This window comes from Podarcis tiliguerta, assembly GCF_965153285.1.
Source record: "Podarcis tiliguerta genome assembly, chromosome: 6".
Lineage (NCBI taxonomy): Eukaryota > Metazoa > Chordata > Lepidosauria > Squamata > Lacertidae > Podarcis > Podarcis tiliguerta.
Window position 1 is genome coordinate 20,404,311 of NC_139539.1, and position 20,923 is coordinate 20,425,233.

Here is a 20,923-nt window from a genome sequence, read left to right on the forward strand (position 1 = left end):
TCTGATCTGATTGCAAATAAAAGTGCCCTTAAGGGTAATTTGAGTTGGTCAGCTGACACAACAGGACAATTTTTTCATGTAACTTCTTGTGCTCGAACCAGGACTCACTTGCTTCATTGAGGTTTACTTCTGAATTGGATTTGATTGGGAAGTTATACTGTAAGTGGCCATTCTGAAAACCCCTCTCAGTTGACGTAACTCTCAGCAGAAATCATTTTTGTAGCCTAAATTGCACCACTTTTGAGGAGAGACAAAGGTTTGTACTTTAAAACGTGGCAATAAAAAATGATATATATTTTTCTTTTAGGGACAGACATTCAAAGTATAGTTTCCACATGTATGGTTAATTAGTATTATTTTTTAAAGAGGTCTATAAGGCCAATCCCAAAGAAGGGAAGTGCCAAAGAATGCTCCAACTACCGCACAATTGCTCTCATTTCACACGCTAGCAAGATTATGCTTAAAATTCTACAAGGCAGGCTTAAGCAGTATGTGGACCAAGAACTCCCAGAAGTGCAAGCTGGATTTAGAAGAGGCAGAGGAACCAGAGACCAAATTGCAAACATGCGCTGGATTATGGAAAAAGCTAGAGAGTTCCAGAAAGACATCTACTTCTGCTTCATTGACTATGCAAAAGCCTTTGACTGTGTCGACCACAGCAAACTATGGCAAGTTCTTAAAGAAATGGGAGTGCCTGATCACCTCATCTGTCTCCTGAGAAATCTCTGTGTGGGACAAGAAGCTACAGTCAGAACTGGATATGGAACAACTGATTGGTTCAAAATTGGGAAAGGAGTACGGCAAGGCTGTATATTGTCCCCCTGCTTATTTAACTTATATGCAGAATTCAACATGTGAAAGGCTGGGCTGGATGAATCCCAAGCCGGAATTAAGATTGCCAGAAGAAATATCAACAACCTCAGATATGCAGATGACACAACCTTGATGGCAGAAAGTGAGGAGGAATTAAAGAACCTTTTAATGAGGGTGAAAGAGGAGAGCGCAAAATATGGTCTGAAGCTCAACATCAAAAAAACGAAGATCATGGCCACTGGTCCCATCACCTCCTGGCAAATAGAAGGGGAAGAAATGGAGGCAGTGAGAGATTTTACTTTCTTGGGCTCCATGATCACTGCAGATGGTGACAGCAGTCACAAAATTAAAAGACGCCTGCTCCTTGGGAAAAAGGCGATGGCAAACCTAGACAGGATCATTAAAAGCAGAGACATCACCTTACCAACAAAGGTCCGTGTAGTTAAAGCCATGGTTTTCCCAGTAGTGATGTATGGAAGTGAGAGCTGGACCATAAAGAAGGCTGATCGCCGAAGAATTGATGCTTTTTAATTATGGTGCTGGAGGAGACTCTTGAGAGTCCCATGGACTGCAAGAAGATCAAACGTTGTATCCATTCTTAAGGAAATCAGCCCTGAGTGCTCACTGGAAGGACAGATCGTGAAGCTGAGGCTCCAGTACTTTGGCCACCTCATGAGAAGAGAAGACTCCCTGGAAAAGACCCTGATGCTGGGAAAGATGGAGGGCACAGGGAGAAGGGGACGACAGAGAACGAGATGGTTGGACAGTGTTCTCGAAGCTACAAACATGAGTCTGACCAAACTGCGGGGGGTAGTGGAAGATAGGAGTGCCTGGAGTGCTCTGGTCCATGGGGTCACGAAGAGTCGGACATGACTAAACGACTAAACAACAACAACAACAATAAGGCCCCTGCAAGAAAAACACAGAAAACGTAATAAATAGGCAACAGTGACTACACATAAGAATGAATATGATTGCTTACCTGGCTTCTGGCATAGAAGGGGGAAGTTGCTATTGTTTGTTTTTGTATTTCTTGTTATGGTCCGTTTTTGTGTGATTTCATACCATATGTGTATCATTGAAATCCAATACAGATTATTAAAATTAAGAGGACAATTAGTATAGGCGGTAGGAATGCGGGAGAAATTCAGTTCATTTCAAATTTAAAAGTGAGTATGTCAGATTAACGGTTTCCAAAGGTGTGCAGGTTTATAGAATCCTTCAGATTTTGTACTTACCCAAATTTTGTGATGCGGTTCTCCGACCAAATAATGTTTATAGAAATGAGGGGACAGTGTGCCATATTCTAGGCCAAATAACATAAAAAAGTGCCTTATATAGGGAATATTTGTTTGCAAAAATGTGTCCATGGGTCAAAACCGCATACAAAAATGTGTTTATTAGGAGAAATCTGCAGTAAAATTCTGATGACAAGTTAGTGCCAGGATACAGCCTTTCCCACTATGGTGAAATGTGATTTTTATTTAAAACGAAGCTGTTATTTTTAAATATGAGTATATATAACTTAGATGCACTTTCTTAAAAAAAAATGCACAAGAACCCACCTTAAGAAGAAATGAGCTCCCTTTGACAGCAGTTAGAGCAGTGTTGGCTGTCAGATGCATAACCAGTGAAAAGCTTATGAGCTAGCAATATTGCATCAGTTTGTAGACTGGTCCTGTATGCAGAGGCAGTTTTATGGGAGTGGTGTGGAGCCTCATGGTGGGGGACACCAAATTTTGGCATTGCACGGGGTGCCACTGAAATTTGAGACTCCAAGGTCCGTTACCGCTGGGTGGCGATAAGATACACAAGAGATGTGTGCAAAATTGCCTTTTTTGATGTACACCTGGGCTTCTATGAATCTGTTTCTTAATGTTAATGAGTAGCAATACTTGAGTTGGGATTTTGCCCTATCTGTTCTGACATAGCTAAGTCTAGGAGTCAGGCTGTGACAAATTTAGCTTATCTTAAAATGCCGCGTCAGCTTTCACAACAAGTACGAAATAACCCTGCTCCGTGTATTTACATTGGCTCAACGTTGGAGAGGAAGTTGAAGCCTGTCAGTCCCGTGGATTTGCATTGGGATTATGCGTGACACTGGGAGGACTTCTTAAACCTCTAGGATGGGCCAACAGGCCAGAGGAAATAGGGATTTGATAAATGTGGTTTGTATACATTCCTCTCCAAGGGCCTCTATAATGTTTATGCTTCCTTATATATCCACATTGGGTTGGGTTGCATAGTTGGCTTTCTGTTGTGTTTATGGGAGTGTCGAAACTCAAAGTTGAGCAAACAGGGGGAAAAGGAGATTCTTAGTGCTGACCAGAGATGGGAGCCTGATTAGGTTGTAGAATTCTGAGGTAGGGAAGCGACCTGTGTTACTTGAGATTGCAGGTGTGGGGACCCCAAATCTACCACCTCAGGGGGAGAGATTCTAGGCCAGCACTGTTTCAGCTATGTTACTTTTCCATTTGCAGATAATTCTTTGGTGTGGAGGAAAGCACTGAAAAGAAGTGATCTCCTGTAATCTTGTGCTACCACTTTCTGCTGTATGTGTAGACTAGGCCAGAGCTATGAGTTGGGATATTAAACCCCAAAGGATTCGATTCTTCCATCTTGCAAAGGAAATAAAGATTATTTTCAGGGCCTTATATACACAGTCAACATTTTCCATGTTTGTTCAGCCAAGGTCATAACCACCAGTTCTATCACAGGTAAACTTCTCCCTCCAAGAGAACCAGAGTTTTCCAAACCTGGATTCAGTTTTAGGCTAGAAGCCCTTCAGGACTTAATCTGAGCAAAGGCTCGGCCTTAGAACTTATTTTCCATACTTAGGATTCAGGGTTTTTGTTTGAGAATAAAAAGGAGTGCTCCTGAGCACTAGCAGAGTGACATTACTTATTGTTGAGTTATCATATCCAGCTTTCTCAAGGGTTTCAGGGTCAGGTGACCTAAATTTGCTAAGGCATGGTTTGCATTCAGTGCTAAGCCATACCATGACAAAATATGGGTGCATCAGAGAATGACAGCCACAGCTGCTTTGCTCCAGATAAACCACAAACTGTGGGGAAGGGCCTTAGCTAAATGGTAGAGCATCTACATTGCCTGCATCCCACTCCCAGTCCCTGGGATCTCCAAGCAGGGTTGGGACTGCCCTCTGTCTCAAACACTGAAAATCCCTTTCCAGTCAGTGTAGATGATATTAAGCTAGATGGAGCAATAGTCTAACTTTGTACAGTGGTACCTCCAGTTACATACGCTTCAGGTTACAGACTCCGCTAACCCAGAAATAGTGCTTCAAGTTAAGAACTTTGCTTCAGGATAAGAATAGAAATCTTGCTCCGGCAGCACGGCAGCAGCAGGAGGCCCCATTAGCTAAAGTGGTGCTTCAGGTTAAGAACAGTTTCAGGTTAAGAACGGACCTCCGGAACGAATTAAGTGCGTAACCCGAGGTACCACTGTATAAGGCATCTTGCTATGTAGTCAAGATTTCAGTAGTTTACTGGCATAAGTGTTAATCCAGTCCTGTTCCCTTGTGCACTGTGCTATTGCATAGTGGAAATTAAAGCCCAAGCACCAAAAGAACTGTTTCCCTTTAGAAAGGGCACCTTCCATGAGCTCAGGTGGTTGTAGTGGTGCAGTGATCATGTGTTAATCATATCCTTAGGGTGGGAATTAAATGCACTTACCTCTGTTCTCTTGCCCTCTAATATTATCAGCATATGTAGGTCACAGCAGCACACCCTCAGAGTCACCTGATTGATGACTTCGTGGTGTGGGGATTATGGATGCTTGCTGTGATTTTTGACCCTTGCACCCAGGACTTTGCAGGTATCTGGCTACAGTTCAAGCCGGTATTATTTTGGTTTCCATGCCTTGCAGCAATGTGAGCCACTTGAAAGCCACATTTGATAATTATAGGCTGCCTCCTTGGTTGGGAGATTCCTGTGCTTCTGAGAAAGGATAACCTGGAGGCAGGAGCTGAGCTGCCAGACTCCAAATCCACTTGAAAGGTAATGCAAAACAGCATGGTGCTTTGCAAGCCTTAATGATGGTGGGTGTCAGAAATTTGAAATGGAAAGCAGTGCCTATAAGAAGTGTGATGGAAATCTGACAAGGTGCCCTTTATTTCCCCTTCAGGATTGTTAAAAGAGGATAGTGCTAATTAGCTGGAGGTTAAGGTGCTAAAATATTTCCCAACTCAAGATTTATGGTGAAGTCTGTGTGTGAGCTCACAGCCCTACAGGAAAATTAAAACCTGTCTCTTCTTCATTCTTAAAAAATCAGTTTTCAGCCTAAAATAATACTGGTTTATTGTTGAAAATAACTTAACTGGGAGAGCAATATTTTTATGCATGCAGAAGCTGACAGGTTTCATTCCTTCCTTCTTCAAGGATGAAAGCTGATGATGGGAAAGACCTATGCTTGCAGGCCAGTCTACAGAATATACAGTGGTACCTCGGGTTAAGAACTTAATTCGTTCCGGAGGTCCGTTCTTAACCTGAAACTGTTCTTAACCTGAAGCACCACTTTAGCTAATGGGGCCTCCCGCTGCTGCTGTGCAATTTCTGTTCTCATCCTGAAGCAAAGTTCTTAACCCTAGGTATTATTTCTGTGTTAACGGAGTCTGTAACCTGAAGCGTATGTAACCCGAGGTACCACTGTATTGTCTGTCTGTCTGTCTGTCTGTCCTTCCTTCCTTCCTTCCTTCCTTCCAAGTGTGCTTAAATTGGCTGCATTTACTTTGAAGCAATTATGGGACCCTAATTTGAAACTTGTTGCCTCCCATTTTAGGAGACATGGACTGTGGTGGTACAAGGGAAGCAGGGCTTCTAGTGTGTCATCACATCTGAGGAGCATAATGTGACCTCTTCAGGCTAGAGACATGCTGGCATTCTAGGCCATAGCTGTCAACCTTCCCTTTTTTTGCAGGAAATTCCCTTATTCCAGTGCCATTTCCCGCTGCTTCCCGCTGCTATCCCGGATTGTTAGATATCCCGTAGACTGTCCCCGGGACAGGTGAGGCTGCTGATCCCTTATTTTCGAGGCTGCTGATCCCTTATTTTCAAATCTGAAAGTTGATAGCTATGTTCTAGGCTCCTTTGGGCGCAGGAACTGGTTTTGGGCCAGTTTAGCAACGTCAACAGCAGCACCGTTTTCCAGTTGGCTTTTGACGTGGGGCATTTCAATGCCACGCAGGGCAAAGATGGATGAGTCTGCCCAACTTGCAAAGCTCCCTGGGACATAGCTGTTCCTTCAGCGAATCTTTAGGGCAGGGGTGGCTAATTTAAGCAGTCTCTATGAAGCAGGGTCTGGTGATTCAGCCTGAAAATGGGGATAAATAGTTTTCACATGATTCCAGCCGAAGGCATCATCTGGTTTATCACAAGGAAACATGACCAATTAGGAGCTCACAACACCATGTACCAGTATTGTTGAAATAGTAATGAAGCAATGCAAAAGATAAATATAAAAAAGTTATCCAAAGCATGGGAAGAAACACGAATCATATTCATTGGCTATCATTGCTCTCTGTTTATGAACATCTGAAGCTGCCTTATCTGGAGTCTTGACCATTTGTTCACCTAGCCCAGCTTGACAGGGGCCCTCTAATAGCATCTCTCACCTGTGCTACCTGATATCCTTTTAACTGCAGAGGCCATGGAGTGAACCTCAGACTTTGTGTATGCAAAGCATGCATTTTATCACTGAATTACAGGCTCTTATCTAGGATTTGTTTGGCTATGCACTGCTTGGATTTATTTCCAGAATCTGCATTCTGCTGCTGGACTCATTAAATCTGCTGTTAAAAAATCCCACTGCACTCATGAGGACGACAGGAAACGGGATTGATTGGTGCAATCTCTTGCCTGCTATTAGTCCTAGGTTTTCCATAAATCTGTTCTGCAAGAACAAACTGTGTTTCATCACGCAGAGTAAAAAAGTCAAGAGTTAACATTCTGTTGTATAAAGTATCTCACAGGCTTTCCTCGAAGGGAGTGTTCCGAAAATTCAAGAGGTGGAGCAAGGGAATACTTTTATGTGGATTTGTTGTAATTTTCATCAGCAAAAGTATGTGCCTTGCTCCCTGTTTTAAGTATACAACCGAAGATGTTTAATCTGGTGTGGAGGATAATGAAGTGGGCGGTGGCAGGGCGGTGAGACGAAAACAAGACCAGTTTCGGTACAACAACATCCTTTCTTCGAGGAAACGCTAGAGCTGGGTTTGGTTCAAGATGTTGTTTTGTAAAGATGCTCTGTTCTTTCCATCCTCTGTATTCTGCTGTGTGCTCATTTCGGTTCTCCTGGCATGACCAAGAAAAGGCCTCTTTGCACTTCGAATCTGCCCTCTCAGGAATTCCACCTGAACATTGCTTTGTACTTGGGATGGTGCAGGTCAGGTTTGGACCTTGGTACATTTCAGCCTATGTGTGTGTGTGCATACTTCAGTTGCACCTTAAACCCTTGGGCTAGCAGCTTGTCACTCTGGGCTTAATGTTTACACACCCACTCCTGCCCACTGGCCTGCTTTCTCATCTTGCCTTTCCCTCCTATCTCATAACCACACACCAGTTTTGCTAGGCCATCATCTCCATACCATTTTCCTTGCTCGTTTCATATAATACTGACCTTGGCCTAACTATAAAATTGGACGTTTGCAGGACTGAAATTGATTTGGGTAGAATCCATCTGAATATGCATGCATACCTATAATTTCTTAGGTTGTCTGCATCAAATGATGCAGATACTTGTTTGCAGTACCTCCTCTCTCAAGTATGTAGTTATGTGCACCCTTAGTATTGGAGCAATGAGAGGGTTTGGACTCTTAATCAGTCTTTTTATTGGCACAACCCAGTATGCAGGTATAAAATCACAGGATATCAAAGCCCTTTAATCTACCCCAAGCTTACTGTTCTCCTTCCAAAGAGGTCCTGTTCACCTTCCAGTGCTGTTGTTTTTAAAAACAGCTCCTGTAAGACACAGTTGAACAGTTTACAGTGGTACCTTGGTTCTCAAACTCAATCTGTTCCGTAAGTCTGTTCCAAAACCAAAGCATTCCAAAACCAAGGTGCGCTTTCCCATAGAAAGCAATGCAAAATGGATTAATTTTTTTCCTTCCTGCACTGATGATAGTCATTGTTTGGGTGGGGGGCTTTTATCCATTTCTGCAGTCACACAATCGATCAATCAGTAGCTGAACTGGGTTCCACACAGTCAGAAAAACAAATTAACCAAAAAAGCCTCAAAAACAAAAATGTAAAATAAATAGCAAAAACAAAAGCGCCAAATTTAATCCGTTCTTGAAGTCCATTTGACTTCTGAAATGTTTGAAAACCAAGGCGCAGCTTCTGATTGGTGCAGGTGACCCGGAAACAATAGCTGAAAGTCGCATCGGACGTTTGGCTTCTGAAAAATGTTTGAAAACCGGAACACTTCCGGGTTTTTGGCATTTGGGAACCAAGGTGTTTGAGAACCAAGGTACCACTGTACAAGATTGAATCTCCCATGATTAAAAGTACACACTCACAGCACAACCGTGTTTATCAGCCCCAACAGAAATCCCTATCCCTGTTCAAACCTCCAAAGTTTAAATTGCAAAGAAGTCAAAACTAAAGTTCAGTAGTAACCCTTAGGCTTCTTCTTTCCTGGTGCTCACAGACACTTTAAAATTCTCAATCCAAAGCCATTCCAACCTTCACCCTTGGAAAACCTAAACATTTGTGTTGCAGTGAATCTTAAATCATTCCTAATCCTCCTTCAGAAAGCTATCAGGGCACCTCTAAAAAATAGCAAAACAGTCTCGCCTTTAGCAATACAGAGAAAACAAAAGCAATTAAAAAAACAGTGTAGAAAAACTATCTAAATAATTCCTGAAAACCAATATCATTATCATCCCTAGCAGGCAAAGAAAACAAATAATAAAACCAAAACAGTGATACAGCAACCAATATATTAATCTTGAACCAGATCCAGAAATTAAACCTTTGTAATGTACTTGGGTGTTTTTCTTTTCGGTCTTTTCTTATGTTGTGGATCAGGGCCTCCAGATTCAGGCTTCAGTTCTGTAGCAATCTCTGTGACTGCACAGAAAACTTCAATGTGCCTCTCCAAAGAGATTGAGCAAAGCTCCCGGTCATTCTGTCGCTCTGTGTTCTTGCCTTGGAACTGAGTTCTGGGCTAGTCCACTACACCCCCTGACTCAAACTGCAAATCAGAGTTGCTGAACCATTCATGCTGGCAGCAAGAAATGTCCCTCTGTGCTTTAAATGACAATTCTGGATCACAACTAGGATTGTCTTGATGGTCTTGCTCTCATTTTGAAAAGACATCTAGCCATATACTGCGATGAATGAATGATTACTATACTATACTATACTATACTATACTATACTATACTATACTATACTATACTATAACAAAATGTTTAAATTGTCCTCTCCTACCATACTTGTGGGACGCAGGTGGTGCTGTGGGTTAAACCACAGAGCCTAGGACTTGCCGATCAGAAGCTCGGTGGTCTGAATCCCCGCGACGGGGTGTGCTCCCCGTTGCTCGGTCCCTGCTCCTTCCCACCTAGCAGTTCAAAAGCACATCAAAGCAAGTAGATAAATAGATACCGCTCCAGCAGGAAGGTAAACGGCATTTCCGTGCGCTGCTCTGGTTCGCCAGAAGCGGCTTAGTCATGCTGGCCACATGACCCGGAAGCTGTACGCCGGCTCCCTCGGTCAATAAAGCGAGATGAGTGCCGCAACCCCAGAGTCGGTCACGACAGGACCTAATGGTCAGGGGTCCCTTTACCTTTACCTTACCATACTTGTGTGGTGCGCCACACCTTTTGATAACCACTGCTTGAAATGTGTGATTGAGCAGTAAGGCAAACTTTGCAAGATTTTAGTTGCAGGGGGAATTTCTCCCTGAAATAGTTATCATAGAAACTAGCTGATGGAGTTGCAGCTTCCAGGAGCCTGCAGGTTTCACTTTGTAAAAATTACATTGCTGCAGAATCAGTGGATTCTGACCAGACATCATAAAAGAGGGCGCTCATGTTTTCACTGAAGAAGCAGAGAGCATTCCTAACATCTAATCAAAAGTACCCTTTACCCTTTACCTTTTTAATGCAGTCCTTCATTTGTATTTTATTGTTGTTGTTGTTTATTTATTTTCATTATCAAAACTACAATGTAGGAGGGGGGGAAGGGCATTAGATTTTTAATTTCCTGTTTTAAGCATTAAGAGGAAGAATATAATTAGAGGCTCATTAGACAGTGGATGTTGGGTTGTTGTTTTTTACCACTTTGCTCACCTGGTTATGTGAGCACTTCTGGGTTACTGGCATGAACATTGGGTTTCTCAGGTGAAGTAGAAGGACCCAGTGCAGGATGCATGTTGACTCAGGCCAAACAAAACATGTCATCTATGCTGTTAAGGCAGCAGGATAGTCACATGCCAAGTGTGACACATCTGTACTGTTGATGGATTGTGATACCTTTTCCATGCCCTGGCAGTCATAGCTTGGCTTCACCCTGCATGGCCTCGCAATCTGTTGCTCATTTTCTTTTTTAAAGTGCTAGCAAAATTTAGCTGCATTTTAAAAGCTGGGGGTGGGGAGCTTTATCTGACTCTGGGCAGATTTTGTCAGCTCTTACCCAGAACCTAAAAACTTGTTTCAGGCAGTTTCTCATGCCTACTCCGGGTCGTTGTTTTGCAGCCTGCAAAGGTCTAATAATAATCACGTGATATATGTTCAAAAAGAGTTTCTCCTGATCCAGACAAGGAGAGCTCATTGTAAGCAACTTGCTTTGATGGTATCTGGGAGCCAGCTGAAACCTTCAGTGCCTTAAGCACCAACATTGGGTGGTCCAGTCCCCACTTACTGAAATACCACAGTTGTGTGTGCATGTGTCTTTTCTGCAGAGTCCACACCCCTAAAGGTATCTACAATACATGAGGGTTGGGGAGCCTTTGGCTCTACAGATATTTTTGGATTCCAGCTCCCGCCAGCCCCAGCCAGCATGTGGTTAGTGGTCACTGATTATGGGAATTGTTGGCCAGCAACACATGGAGGGCTACAGGTTCCCCACCTCTGAAATAAACCTTCACACCCATCACAAAGACTTGCTTTTTGGTAGCAATAAGAGCAACACTAATGGTCTGCTTGACAAAGGTCTGTGATAGAAGCTTATAGAATCAGAGTAGCAAAATGAAACAAGCAAAACCTGTACATGCAGTCATCACCATGCGTTTTGTTGACAGAATTAGCCGTTTCTTGGGACAGAGGTTGAAAATCTTGACTCAGAAAGAATCATAGAATCATAGAGTTGGAATAGACCACAAGGGCCATCGAGTCCAACCCCCTGCCAAGCAGGAAACACCATCAGAGCACTCCTGACATATGGTTGTCAAGCCTCTGCTTAAAGACCTCCAAAGAAGGAGACTCCACCATACTCCTTGGCAGCAAATTCCACTGTCAAACAGCTCTTACTGTCAGGAAGTTCTTCCTAATGTTTAGGTGGAATCTTCTTTCTTGCAGTTTGGATCCATTGCTCCGTGTCCACTTCTCTGGAGCAGCAGAAAACAACCTTTCTCCCTCCTCTATGTGACATCCTTTTATATATTTGAACATGGCTATCATATCACCCCTTAACCTCCTCTTCTCCAGGCTAAACATGCCCAGCTCCCTTAGCCGTTCCTCATAAGGCATCGTTTCCAGGCCTTTGACCATTTTGGTTGCCCTCCTCTGGACACGTTCCAGTTTGTCAGTGTCCTTCTTGAACTGCGGTGCCCAGAACTGGACACAGTACTCCAGGTGAGGTCTGACCAGAGCAGAATACAGTGGCACTATTACTTCCCTTGATCTAGATGCTATACTCCTATTGATGCAGCCCAGAATTGCATTGGCTTTTTTAGCTGCCGCGTCACACTGTTGGCTCATGTCAAGTTTGTGGTCAACCAAGACTCTAGATCCTGCTCTCAAGCCAGATTCCTTTGTAGATTCCTTTTCTCTCTTCTTCTTTTGTTTACTTATGCTCGGAAAATACACCAGCCTGGTTACAGACCTGGTGCTGCATTTCCAGTTGCATTGAAACTCACTCCATTTAAGCTGCCTCTCTGGAAACGTGGAAGGAGGCAGCTGTGCGGCGGTTTTGCCATTGGGTCACAGAGCTAAAAGCTATCAGAGCTAAATATAAGAAGCAAATAGGAGTATTGGAAGAATGTGAAACATTCCAGACAGGCTAAAAATGTCACATTTTAAACACCCTATTATGTACCAGGAGGAAACGAACAAGTTTAGTAAGGCTTTATTGAAAGGATCTTTTATCCAAATGGGGTTGGCTGTAAAATGTTATTGGTCTGAAAAAGATGATTAATTTTAAGTAGACACGGGCTACGCTCCTTGCCAAACCCAGGTCATTGTTGATTACCATCTGTTTCCAGAGTCTTTCCAGAGTTGCTTTTCATAGCAAACCTAACCTAGTTTCTCTGCTCTGGTCTGAACCACACAAATTGTAGTCTTATTCTGGTGTTTGGAACATTGGGAAAATGCAGGACTAGCCACCAACACTGCCACATGTGCCAGGCTTGTGGTCCAGCATATGACTGATGTCAATAGTTTGGCGTCACCTCTCTAGCCATGTATACCTGCAGCTTAGAATAACATTTCACACACCTGATAAACTGAACTCTAGTCTATGAAAACTAATACATGATGAATGTATTGGTCTTCAAGCTGATGCAAGACAATTGTTTTTGAGAGTGAGTTTGGATGGATGGTGGGAAATAAGATGAGGGAGCAGGAACCTGATGTGTTCACTGGCAGGCCTTAAAGCAGAGTGTCCTGTTCTCCCTGGGCTTCTGAGAAAACAGTGGACCCGCCAGCAACAACTCTAGCCGCCTGAGAAACAGTTTCTGTCCAAATTCGATTTTGGTTTTAAACGCAGTGTAAGGAGTCTATGGGAGTATATTGTATTTAAAAATAGGGTATCAGAGTTTTTAGGGGACTAACCAGGTTGGGATAGCTGGCTTGTTGGTTTTTGAACGTCTTATTATTTTAATGTTGTACTTAATCTTGTTTTTAAGTTGTATTTTAATCAATTGTTTTTATACCTGGTGTTAGCTGCCCTGAGCTTGGTCTTGGCTGGGGAGGGCGGGGTATAAATAAATGTATTATTATTATTATTATTATTATTATTATTATTATTATTATTATTTCTATTTCTTTGTTCTGTATGGGACAATGACAATAAAGATATTGTCTCGTATCGTCATAGTACAGCAACAAAAGCAGTACCCAAGGCTGGTTCAAGGGCAGAGTCTAAGTCAGCAGAGTCACAACAAAGTGTCATGCAAGAGGCACAATGGGAGCAGCCCATGGTCAACCGTGGTCAGGTTTGGCCCAGGCAGGACTTCCATTCCCAAGCAGAGCAGAGAGCTGGTACCTAGATATTGTTCCTGCAGCTCTTCCAGCCCAGCCTTGGGGTTTTTTGTCTGGAGCTGCTGGAATCATCCCCAAACCTCCGCGGACTCCTATCAGCTCCCTTTTCTACAGAGGTCTCATTGAAAAGAAGGCCTTACTCCTAAGGAGACCTTTCATATAGTTGGACTCAATTGATTGGGTTTCCATCTGGCGTTTTAAGGTGCCATCTTTCCCTCAGGCTTGGGACCCATTCAGCCTTAATGTCAGAGGCTGAGCTCACTCTGGGACCCTCGTCACAGGATCCTGGCTCCTTTCCCCCAGATGGAGCCTGACCTAGGTCTTGATGTAAGGCCTCCTGGTCCTCCTCTGTTGAGGACTCACCTGGCTAAGACATGACACAGTGCTGGACCTCTACATTGCTGGTGCCTGGGGCTGAAGGGAGAGTCCAACACCTGAGAGCCCACAGGTTTCCCATCCCTGCCCTAAAGGTATCACTTCCAGGATTATAAGCATTTCAGCCCTCCAAGAAGAGACATTTACAAGTTGGAGGGTCTTTTCTTGCAGTGCTTTGACATCATTTGACAGTCTTGAGCCTAATAGTATATTCGGTAAAGCATGAGACTCATAATCTAAGGTTTGTGGGTTCGAGCCCCAATTTGGGCAAAAGATTCCTACATTGCAATGGGTTGGACTAGATGACCCTCGTAGTCCCTTCCAACTCTACAGTTCTATGATTCCACATTTCTAATATCTTCCTTTGAAAGCATCAGGAGTGGGAAATCGGTGGTCCTCTAGGAATTGCTGGATTGCAGCTCCCATCATCCCTGACTAAGGGTCGGGCTGTCTGAGGCTGATGGGAGATGGAGTCCAACAGCAAATGCAGGGCCACAGATTTCCCATCCCTGAATGTGTACATAACTTTGCTTCAGCACGTTCCTTGAGGTTGCTTCAACACCACAGTTGCATTTCCCAGCTCCATAATATCACCCAAGGCTATCTTGTGCTGTTAGAAGTTGATTTCTTTCTCCCCCTCTTCTTTCTTTCTAGGAGCTCGCCAAGAGGACACCCAGTAAACATGCAGATTATCAGGCAGTGCAGAACGCATTACAGGCAATGAAAGCAGTCTGCACCAATATCAATGAGACCAAGAGGCAGATGGAGAAACTGGAAGCCCTTGAGCAGCTGCAGTCTCACATTGAAGGATGGGAGGTACGATGGCTGGAGGAACAATGAGCCTGCAATCTCGCCCTCTAGCTGTTGTGGGACTACAACTCCCATCATCCCTAGCTAACAGGACCAGTGGTCAGGGATGATGGGAATTGTAGTCCCAAAACAGCTGGAGGGCCAAGTTTGGCCATCACTGCTTTACATGCTTGTGTGCATGAGTAAATCCCATTGAACACTATGGGACTTACATCCAAGTGCATATTCATAGTTTTGGCTGCTTGACATGGTGGCAGGTTTTTGCAAATAGTACATTCTGTTTTTTGAAATGTCATGTATGGATTTTGCCATCATTGGTCTTAAGTGATGTATAGTAAGATTAAAATTACACTAGAAAGTTTTTAAGGAGAGCTGTTTTCTTAAATAATTTTTTTCTAAAAGTACAGCATTCCATACAAATTATGACAGGCAACAATTACCATTGCACTAAAATGTACTATTCATAAGATAGTAATAAAAGTAGAAAATGAAGATTATTCATCAATTGGAAAATATTAATTCTATCTGAGTATGTATTTCAGAACCATTCTAGGTAAAGAAAAAAAAGTAAAACCATTATATCAACCATTATATAACATAATGATATAAAAATTATACCAGTGATATAACCAATTATATCAGAACCATTATATCAAGCACCAAACAGGGCAAACAAACAAAATCCCTGTAGAAAACTATATACACTATCTCTAAAACGGATTCTAAAGTTAAATTTAATAATCTTAAAATTATCTTTATTTTACATAAACATTCATTTTTTTTGGAATATATATATATGTGTTGTGTGTGTGTGCTTTGCTAAAATCATCTACTTTCAAATGCAGGGGATCTTTTTTATGTGGTCAACAGAATCACCTAGGGTTCAGCGTTAAAAGAAATAAAGAACAGGCACTTAGATGATTCTTTGTATGGAAAAAGGATGAAACTGGGGTGCATGCTATTGGCCTGGGGTTCTGTTTGCATAAGGCAACCTCTGCCAACCTGGTGCCTTCCAGGTGTTTTGGACAACAACTCCCATCAGCCCCAGCTAGCACATGGCGAAAGCTGGTATAAGTAAGTGCACTGATGGGATGATAAAGGAAAATAAAGACCTTTCCAATTTGCAAAAGAATGTTCCCTGCCTGATTGCCTAGAGATGCTTCACCACAGGAGACCAAATGATTGGCTATTTATAAGCTTGACAAAGAGGGAAATTTAGCAGAGATGCCTCTTGTGATAAAAGCTAGTAATCAGGGGTGCAGCCTTTAATTGAAATTCAATTAAAAGCCTTCTTTATAAGCTCGAAAATGCATCCCTAATTAAACAGACGTGATTTTTAAAAGTGTTGTATGGCTTTTAGAAGCATTGGTAAATGCCAATTTAGGAGTGGCATTCTCTTCTTCTTTCGAGGGGGAAATTTCTCTAGTTTGAGGATGGACAACCAGATGTTGTTGGATAACAACCCCCATCATTCCTAACTACTTGATCACGCTGTCTGGGGCTGTTGAGAGTTGAAGTCCAACAGCACCTCGAGGGTCACAGATTTTTCTTCCCTGCTCTCATTCTAAGACAGAGCCTGCCACAATCTATGCATGTAACATCTAAAAACAAATATTCCCCTCCCTGAATATTTGTTGGAACTTTATAATTATTTTACTGCTATGATTTGTTTTCATATGTTGGCTAATCACCTTCAATGCTGTGTTCTGAAGTGGAAAAGGAGGATACAAAACTCAAAATACAAAATGGCATGGTTTACAGTTGTACTGCAGTGCCTGAATTTATATGGTGTACATACTGTACAATACTTGGCTATTTAAGTGTGCAGCAAATAGCAGGTCATATCCACCCTCACAGGTTACTCTCTCCCTGAAAGTGATTGCTTTAACCATATACAAATTGATGCATACATATTTAAAAATATGATTAAAGAAAATGTATTTGATTAGTAGTACAGTATTTCTTTGATCAGCCCAGCTAGTAAGGGATTCTGCAACCGCTCGGCGGATATGGAAGTTGGACATCTGTAGCAGAGGCTGTTAGTGGAAGTAGAGACTTTAGGGAGAGAAGAGTACGTCTTTTATTCTACTATATGGTGCTGTGATTGCTAAATGACTTCATGGATGTATTGGTGCCGGGAGAACAGTGGGCCTGACAGTTAAATTATCCAGCCTGATGGTTGCCAGCTGACGATTCCTCCGCTGAAGCCATCTTTCAAGAGGTCATGTAAACTTCCTCATATTCAGACTATTGGGCGTACTCCACAATTGCCGTTGTTGTTTTGTTTTAAGGCCTGCTCATTTTTCCCTTCAAAGATGTTCTTGGCATCCAACTTGAGCCACTTGAACAGCCCAAGATATACAGCTGTGTGTGTGTTTTTGGATAGCCAGCTCGGCAAACAAAGCTCGGAGGCCAGGTTTAGTGCAGCGAGACTCCAGGCTCAGTTGTAATTCCATTCTGGACTTGATATGACTTGGGGCTTTTGAGGGGGATGGGTGGTAAGTTGGGCTGGAAGTCTGAAACTTCAGTTGCCATTTTGCCAGGACATCCATGGGAGGTTGTGTTTTATTAAACAACACTATAATCGGGCTTGATTTTGTAGGGTTGAAATGTCCCACAGTGAGCATTCTGGGAACGAAAACTGTTTCTGATATGTTTATTGGTGTTGTTTTACAAAAAAAAAAGAAAAAAAAAAGAGCTTTCCACGGTAATTCATTCTATTACTTGGAGAGTTCAAAAGGTAAAATCAGCATTTGTCACCATTAAACAAAATCATCAAAATGTACATATAAGTTTGCCTCTATTAGGAGTTTATCTTGGGTCGATATAGTTTTGAAATTGTTGTAACCTGCAGGTCACCTAGGACTATATAGGCAAAGGCCTTCCAAATGTTGTGTTTGCATAATAGTCTGATTGCTTTTTAAAATACTTTAAAAGGTCTGCAAAACAAGTTGCAAAGATGTGTAGATATGTGTGTTGCCCTGGGAGTTATAGTAATTAAATTGTTCCCACTCCTTTGCTTTCTCTCTAATCATCTTGTCCTTTTGCTTCACTTCAAACATGATCAGGTGCCAGCACAGCCTCCCCCAAGCTGGTGCCCTCCAGATGTTTTGGACTACAGCTCTTGTCATTCCCAGTAGGACCTGTAGTCCAAAACAGAAAATGATTTACTGATGTGGAAAAGACCACAGAGATAGCAGCAGCCAACCTCTCTGGGAGGCTGCCACTACCAAAGAGCCCTCCTCTTTAACATTAGCTTAATCATTAATATTGAGGCTTTTATCCTCCTCAGAGTAAGCCCACTGAAATAAATGTGGCCCAATTAGTGATGTCCATTAATTTAAACGAGTCTGTTCTGAGCAGAACTAACATTGGATACAACGCTTGATCATTAATATTAAAATGGTGATCTACAACAGGCATAGGCAAACTCCGGCCCTCCAGATGTTTTGGAATTACAATTACCATCATCCCTAGCTAACAAGGCCAGAGTTTGCCTATGCCTGATCTACAAGGATGGGAAATAGTTAGGCAGTTTGCTACAAGCAAACATGTTGGGACCCAGTGTGGTATAGCGGTTAGAGTGTCGGACTAGGACCTGGGAGATCAGGGTACAAATCCCCACTCTGCTATGAAGCTCACTGGGTGTCAGGGACTGTGCTGAGGAGGGCTGCACTGAAGTGGAATGGTGGGAGCCTCCCCCTCCCTCGATTGGGATCCTGAATCTTCTCAGAAACAAGAGGACAGTATAGATTTGGAACAGTGGTTTGCAGAGGGAGATAGTTTAGAAGGCAGAAGCTGGGAAATACTGGAGGGGGACAGCTAGGAGAAGAAGCACTGGGGGAGAGAGAGAGTTAACAGATTCACTGTCTCTGGAAAGCATTCATCCGCTAGCCCAAGGTCAAAAAGAGCTGATAAGGTGGCAGCACAGAAAGCACCATGGTTACGAGCTCAGGTTACAACATGTGGTAGTGCTGCGGGTAACAAGGGAGGAAGTGGGTGGAACCCTTAATTGGGAGCACCGTCATTCCTAGGAATTGGATTCTTTGTTCTCTTGCTGTGATCCTTAAAGTTTCAAACTGGTAAGAAGACCCCTTTTCCTTTGTTCTGCTTATCTACTGCCAAAGGGGGGGAGGAGCTGATTCCCTGAAGCCTAACACTGGGTGACCTTGAGCCAGTTGCTGACTCTCAGCCTAACCTACTTCACAGGGTTGTCGTGGGGATCAAAGGGTGGGGCATAATAATAATGTATGTCACCTTGAACTCCGTGGAGAAGACTATGGGATATAAATGCTATATACGGTAGATAGATAGATAGATAGATAGATAATCATTTAGAGTTAGAGGGAGGTATTTGTGGCACAGTGGCTTTGAGGTTGAATTGTGAACTAGGAAGCTCCCAGGTTAAATCTCCTTTCTGCCATGAAGTAGTTTTAGATGAGCTACTATTTCTTAGCTATGGGTTTTTGAGATGATGTATATGTAGCACATAGCACTCTAAAGTTCTATATAAATGATGGTTATTATTACTACTCTTATTAGATTTGTTGAATTGTCTATACTTTCTCCTCCGCTGCTGAAAGTGTGAAACTGATGCAAATGTGGGCGCAGTGAAAATGGAAAGGAAGCTATTCTGCTGACAATGTGTGTTTCACAATCCCCCAATGGTTCTCTTTTTTATTCTTCCCAGAAAGACATCAGTAGGTCAAATTATCTCATTCACTTCCTTAGTCTGGTATGAACAGCAGATAAGGAAGTCACTGTTAGCATCTCCCTCCCTCTCAATCACACCACAAAGCAAGAAATATACTTACAAGCACACAAACAACACATTTCTCTCTTGTGAAATGTATTCGCCAGGTGATTTGCTGGGTGTTAGTCACTGCAGCTTGGAGGATTACCTGTGTGTTTCTGCCCTTGGGAAAGCATAGCAAATGTACAAAAAAAATCCCTGTTTCATTGGATCTGGTAAAATTTTCATTCCAGTAGTTTGGAGTAATCATGGAAACTTTGCATCCGTTTTTCACTTATGCCTATTGACTGCATTTGCATGAAAAAGCAAACCATGGTTTGCTGTTTCATGCATGAGCAACCTCAAGCTCCTCCTGGGCTCCTGCCTCCCCTTCTCCCACACATGCAGGGAGATTTGAAGCTTCCTTTCCTTTCCTGGTTAGTGTTAAACCATAGTTTCTAAATGTGTCAAACCATGGTTTGCAAAAGCCATAGTTTACCCAAATATTAAGATAATAATCAGGACCTTCACATTTGTGGAACTCTTTGCCCTGGGAGCTCCAACTTGCCTCCTTTTTTGTTGGTTTTCTGTTACCTTTTGAATATTTGATTTTGTTTCAGCAAGCCCTTGACCTGACAACAGTGATTCCCCCCCCCCTTGCTCCCTCAAAAAATGTATTTTGCCGTTTAAAGCAACAGCAACAGCAGCAGTATAATTTTGCTTCTGTTGTTTTTGTTGGAACTTTATAATTATTTTACTGCTATGATTTGTTTTCATATGTTGGCTAATCACCTTCAATGCTGTGTTCTGAAGTGGAAAAGGAGGATACAAAATTCAAAATACAAAATGGCATGGTTTACAGTTGTACTGCAGTGTCTGAATTTATATGGTGTACATACTGTACAATACTTGGCTATTTAAGTGTGCAGCAAATAGCAGGTCATATCCACCCTCACAGGTTACTCTCTCCCTTGGACAGAGAGAACACACACACACACACACACACACACACACACACAGAGCTTTTCCATAGGGTCATGCCCAAAGTTGGGTGCAGTAGGGTGTTGTTGAATTTGCAGGATTATTATTATTTTTAAACTGCCGTCAAGTTGAAGCTTTCACTGGTATATATCGACTTCACTGCAGAATTCCCAGATCCCATGCTTATCAGCACCATCCCTCAGCTTCTAAAGTGTGCTGACACTTCACTTCTCCTTTACTGTTGTCGTGCCCAGAATGGAGGTGAGGCGAGTCAGGGATCCCGTCAAAATTCAATGGGGAATGGAGGTATAGCCAACTTCTGAGACACATTTATCGGGCAATTCTTGAAGACTTTGGCACTGGTGCCAAAATACCATATTTTTTGCTCCATAAGACGCACCTGACCATAAGATGCACCTATTTTTTAGAGGGGGAATGCAAGAAAAAAAATATTATTTAAAGGGAGCGCTGAGCAGAGCCTGTCACATCCCAGGCTCTGCTCAGCACTCCCTTTCACAAGCTACATGAAGTGTGTGTGCTTGCAGGCTTTTCCCCGAGGAAGGAGAAGGGCAGCCCGTCACTGATGAGAGAGCCGCGTGAAGCCTCCTCAGGGCAGCGGGATGAAGGCTCCGCCTGCCCTGAAGAGGCATCGCGCGGCTAAGCCAGAAGCTAGAACAGCGAGAGGGAGCGCTGCGCAGCGATCCCTCTTGCTGTGCTAGCTTCTGGGATAGCTGCGCAGCCTGCATTTGCTCCATAAGACGCACACACATTTCCCC

The 20,923-nt window shown here is 42.8% G+C and overlaps 1 protein-coding gene across 1 annotated transcript in view; it reads left to right on the forward strand.

The window, feature by feature from the left end:
* Positions 1 to 20,923, forward strand: part of PREX1 (phosphatidylinositol-3,4,5-trisphosphate dependent Rac exchange factor 1) — a 220,634-nt gene that overhangs the window by 108,856 nt on the left and 90,855 nt on the right. Inside the window, exon 6 of the mRNA XM_083446700.1 lies at positions 14,279 to 14,440. Coding sequence (XP_083302826.1) covers positions 14,279 to 14,440 — 162 coding nt within the window. The remainder of the gene's footprint in view (positions 1 to 14,278; positions 14,441 to 20,923) is intronic.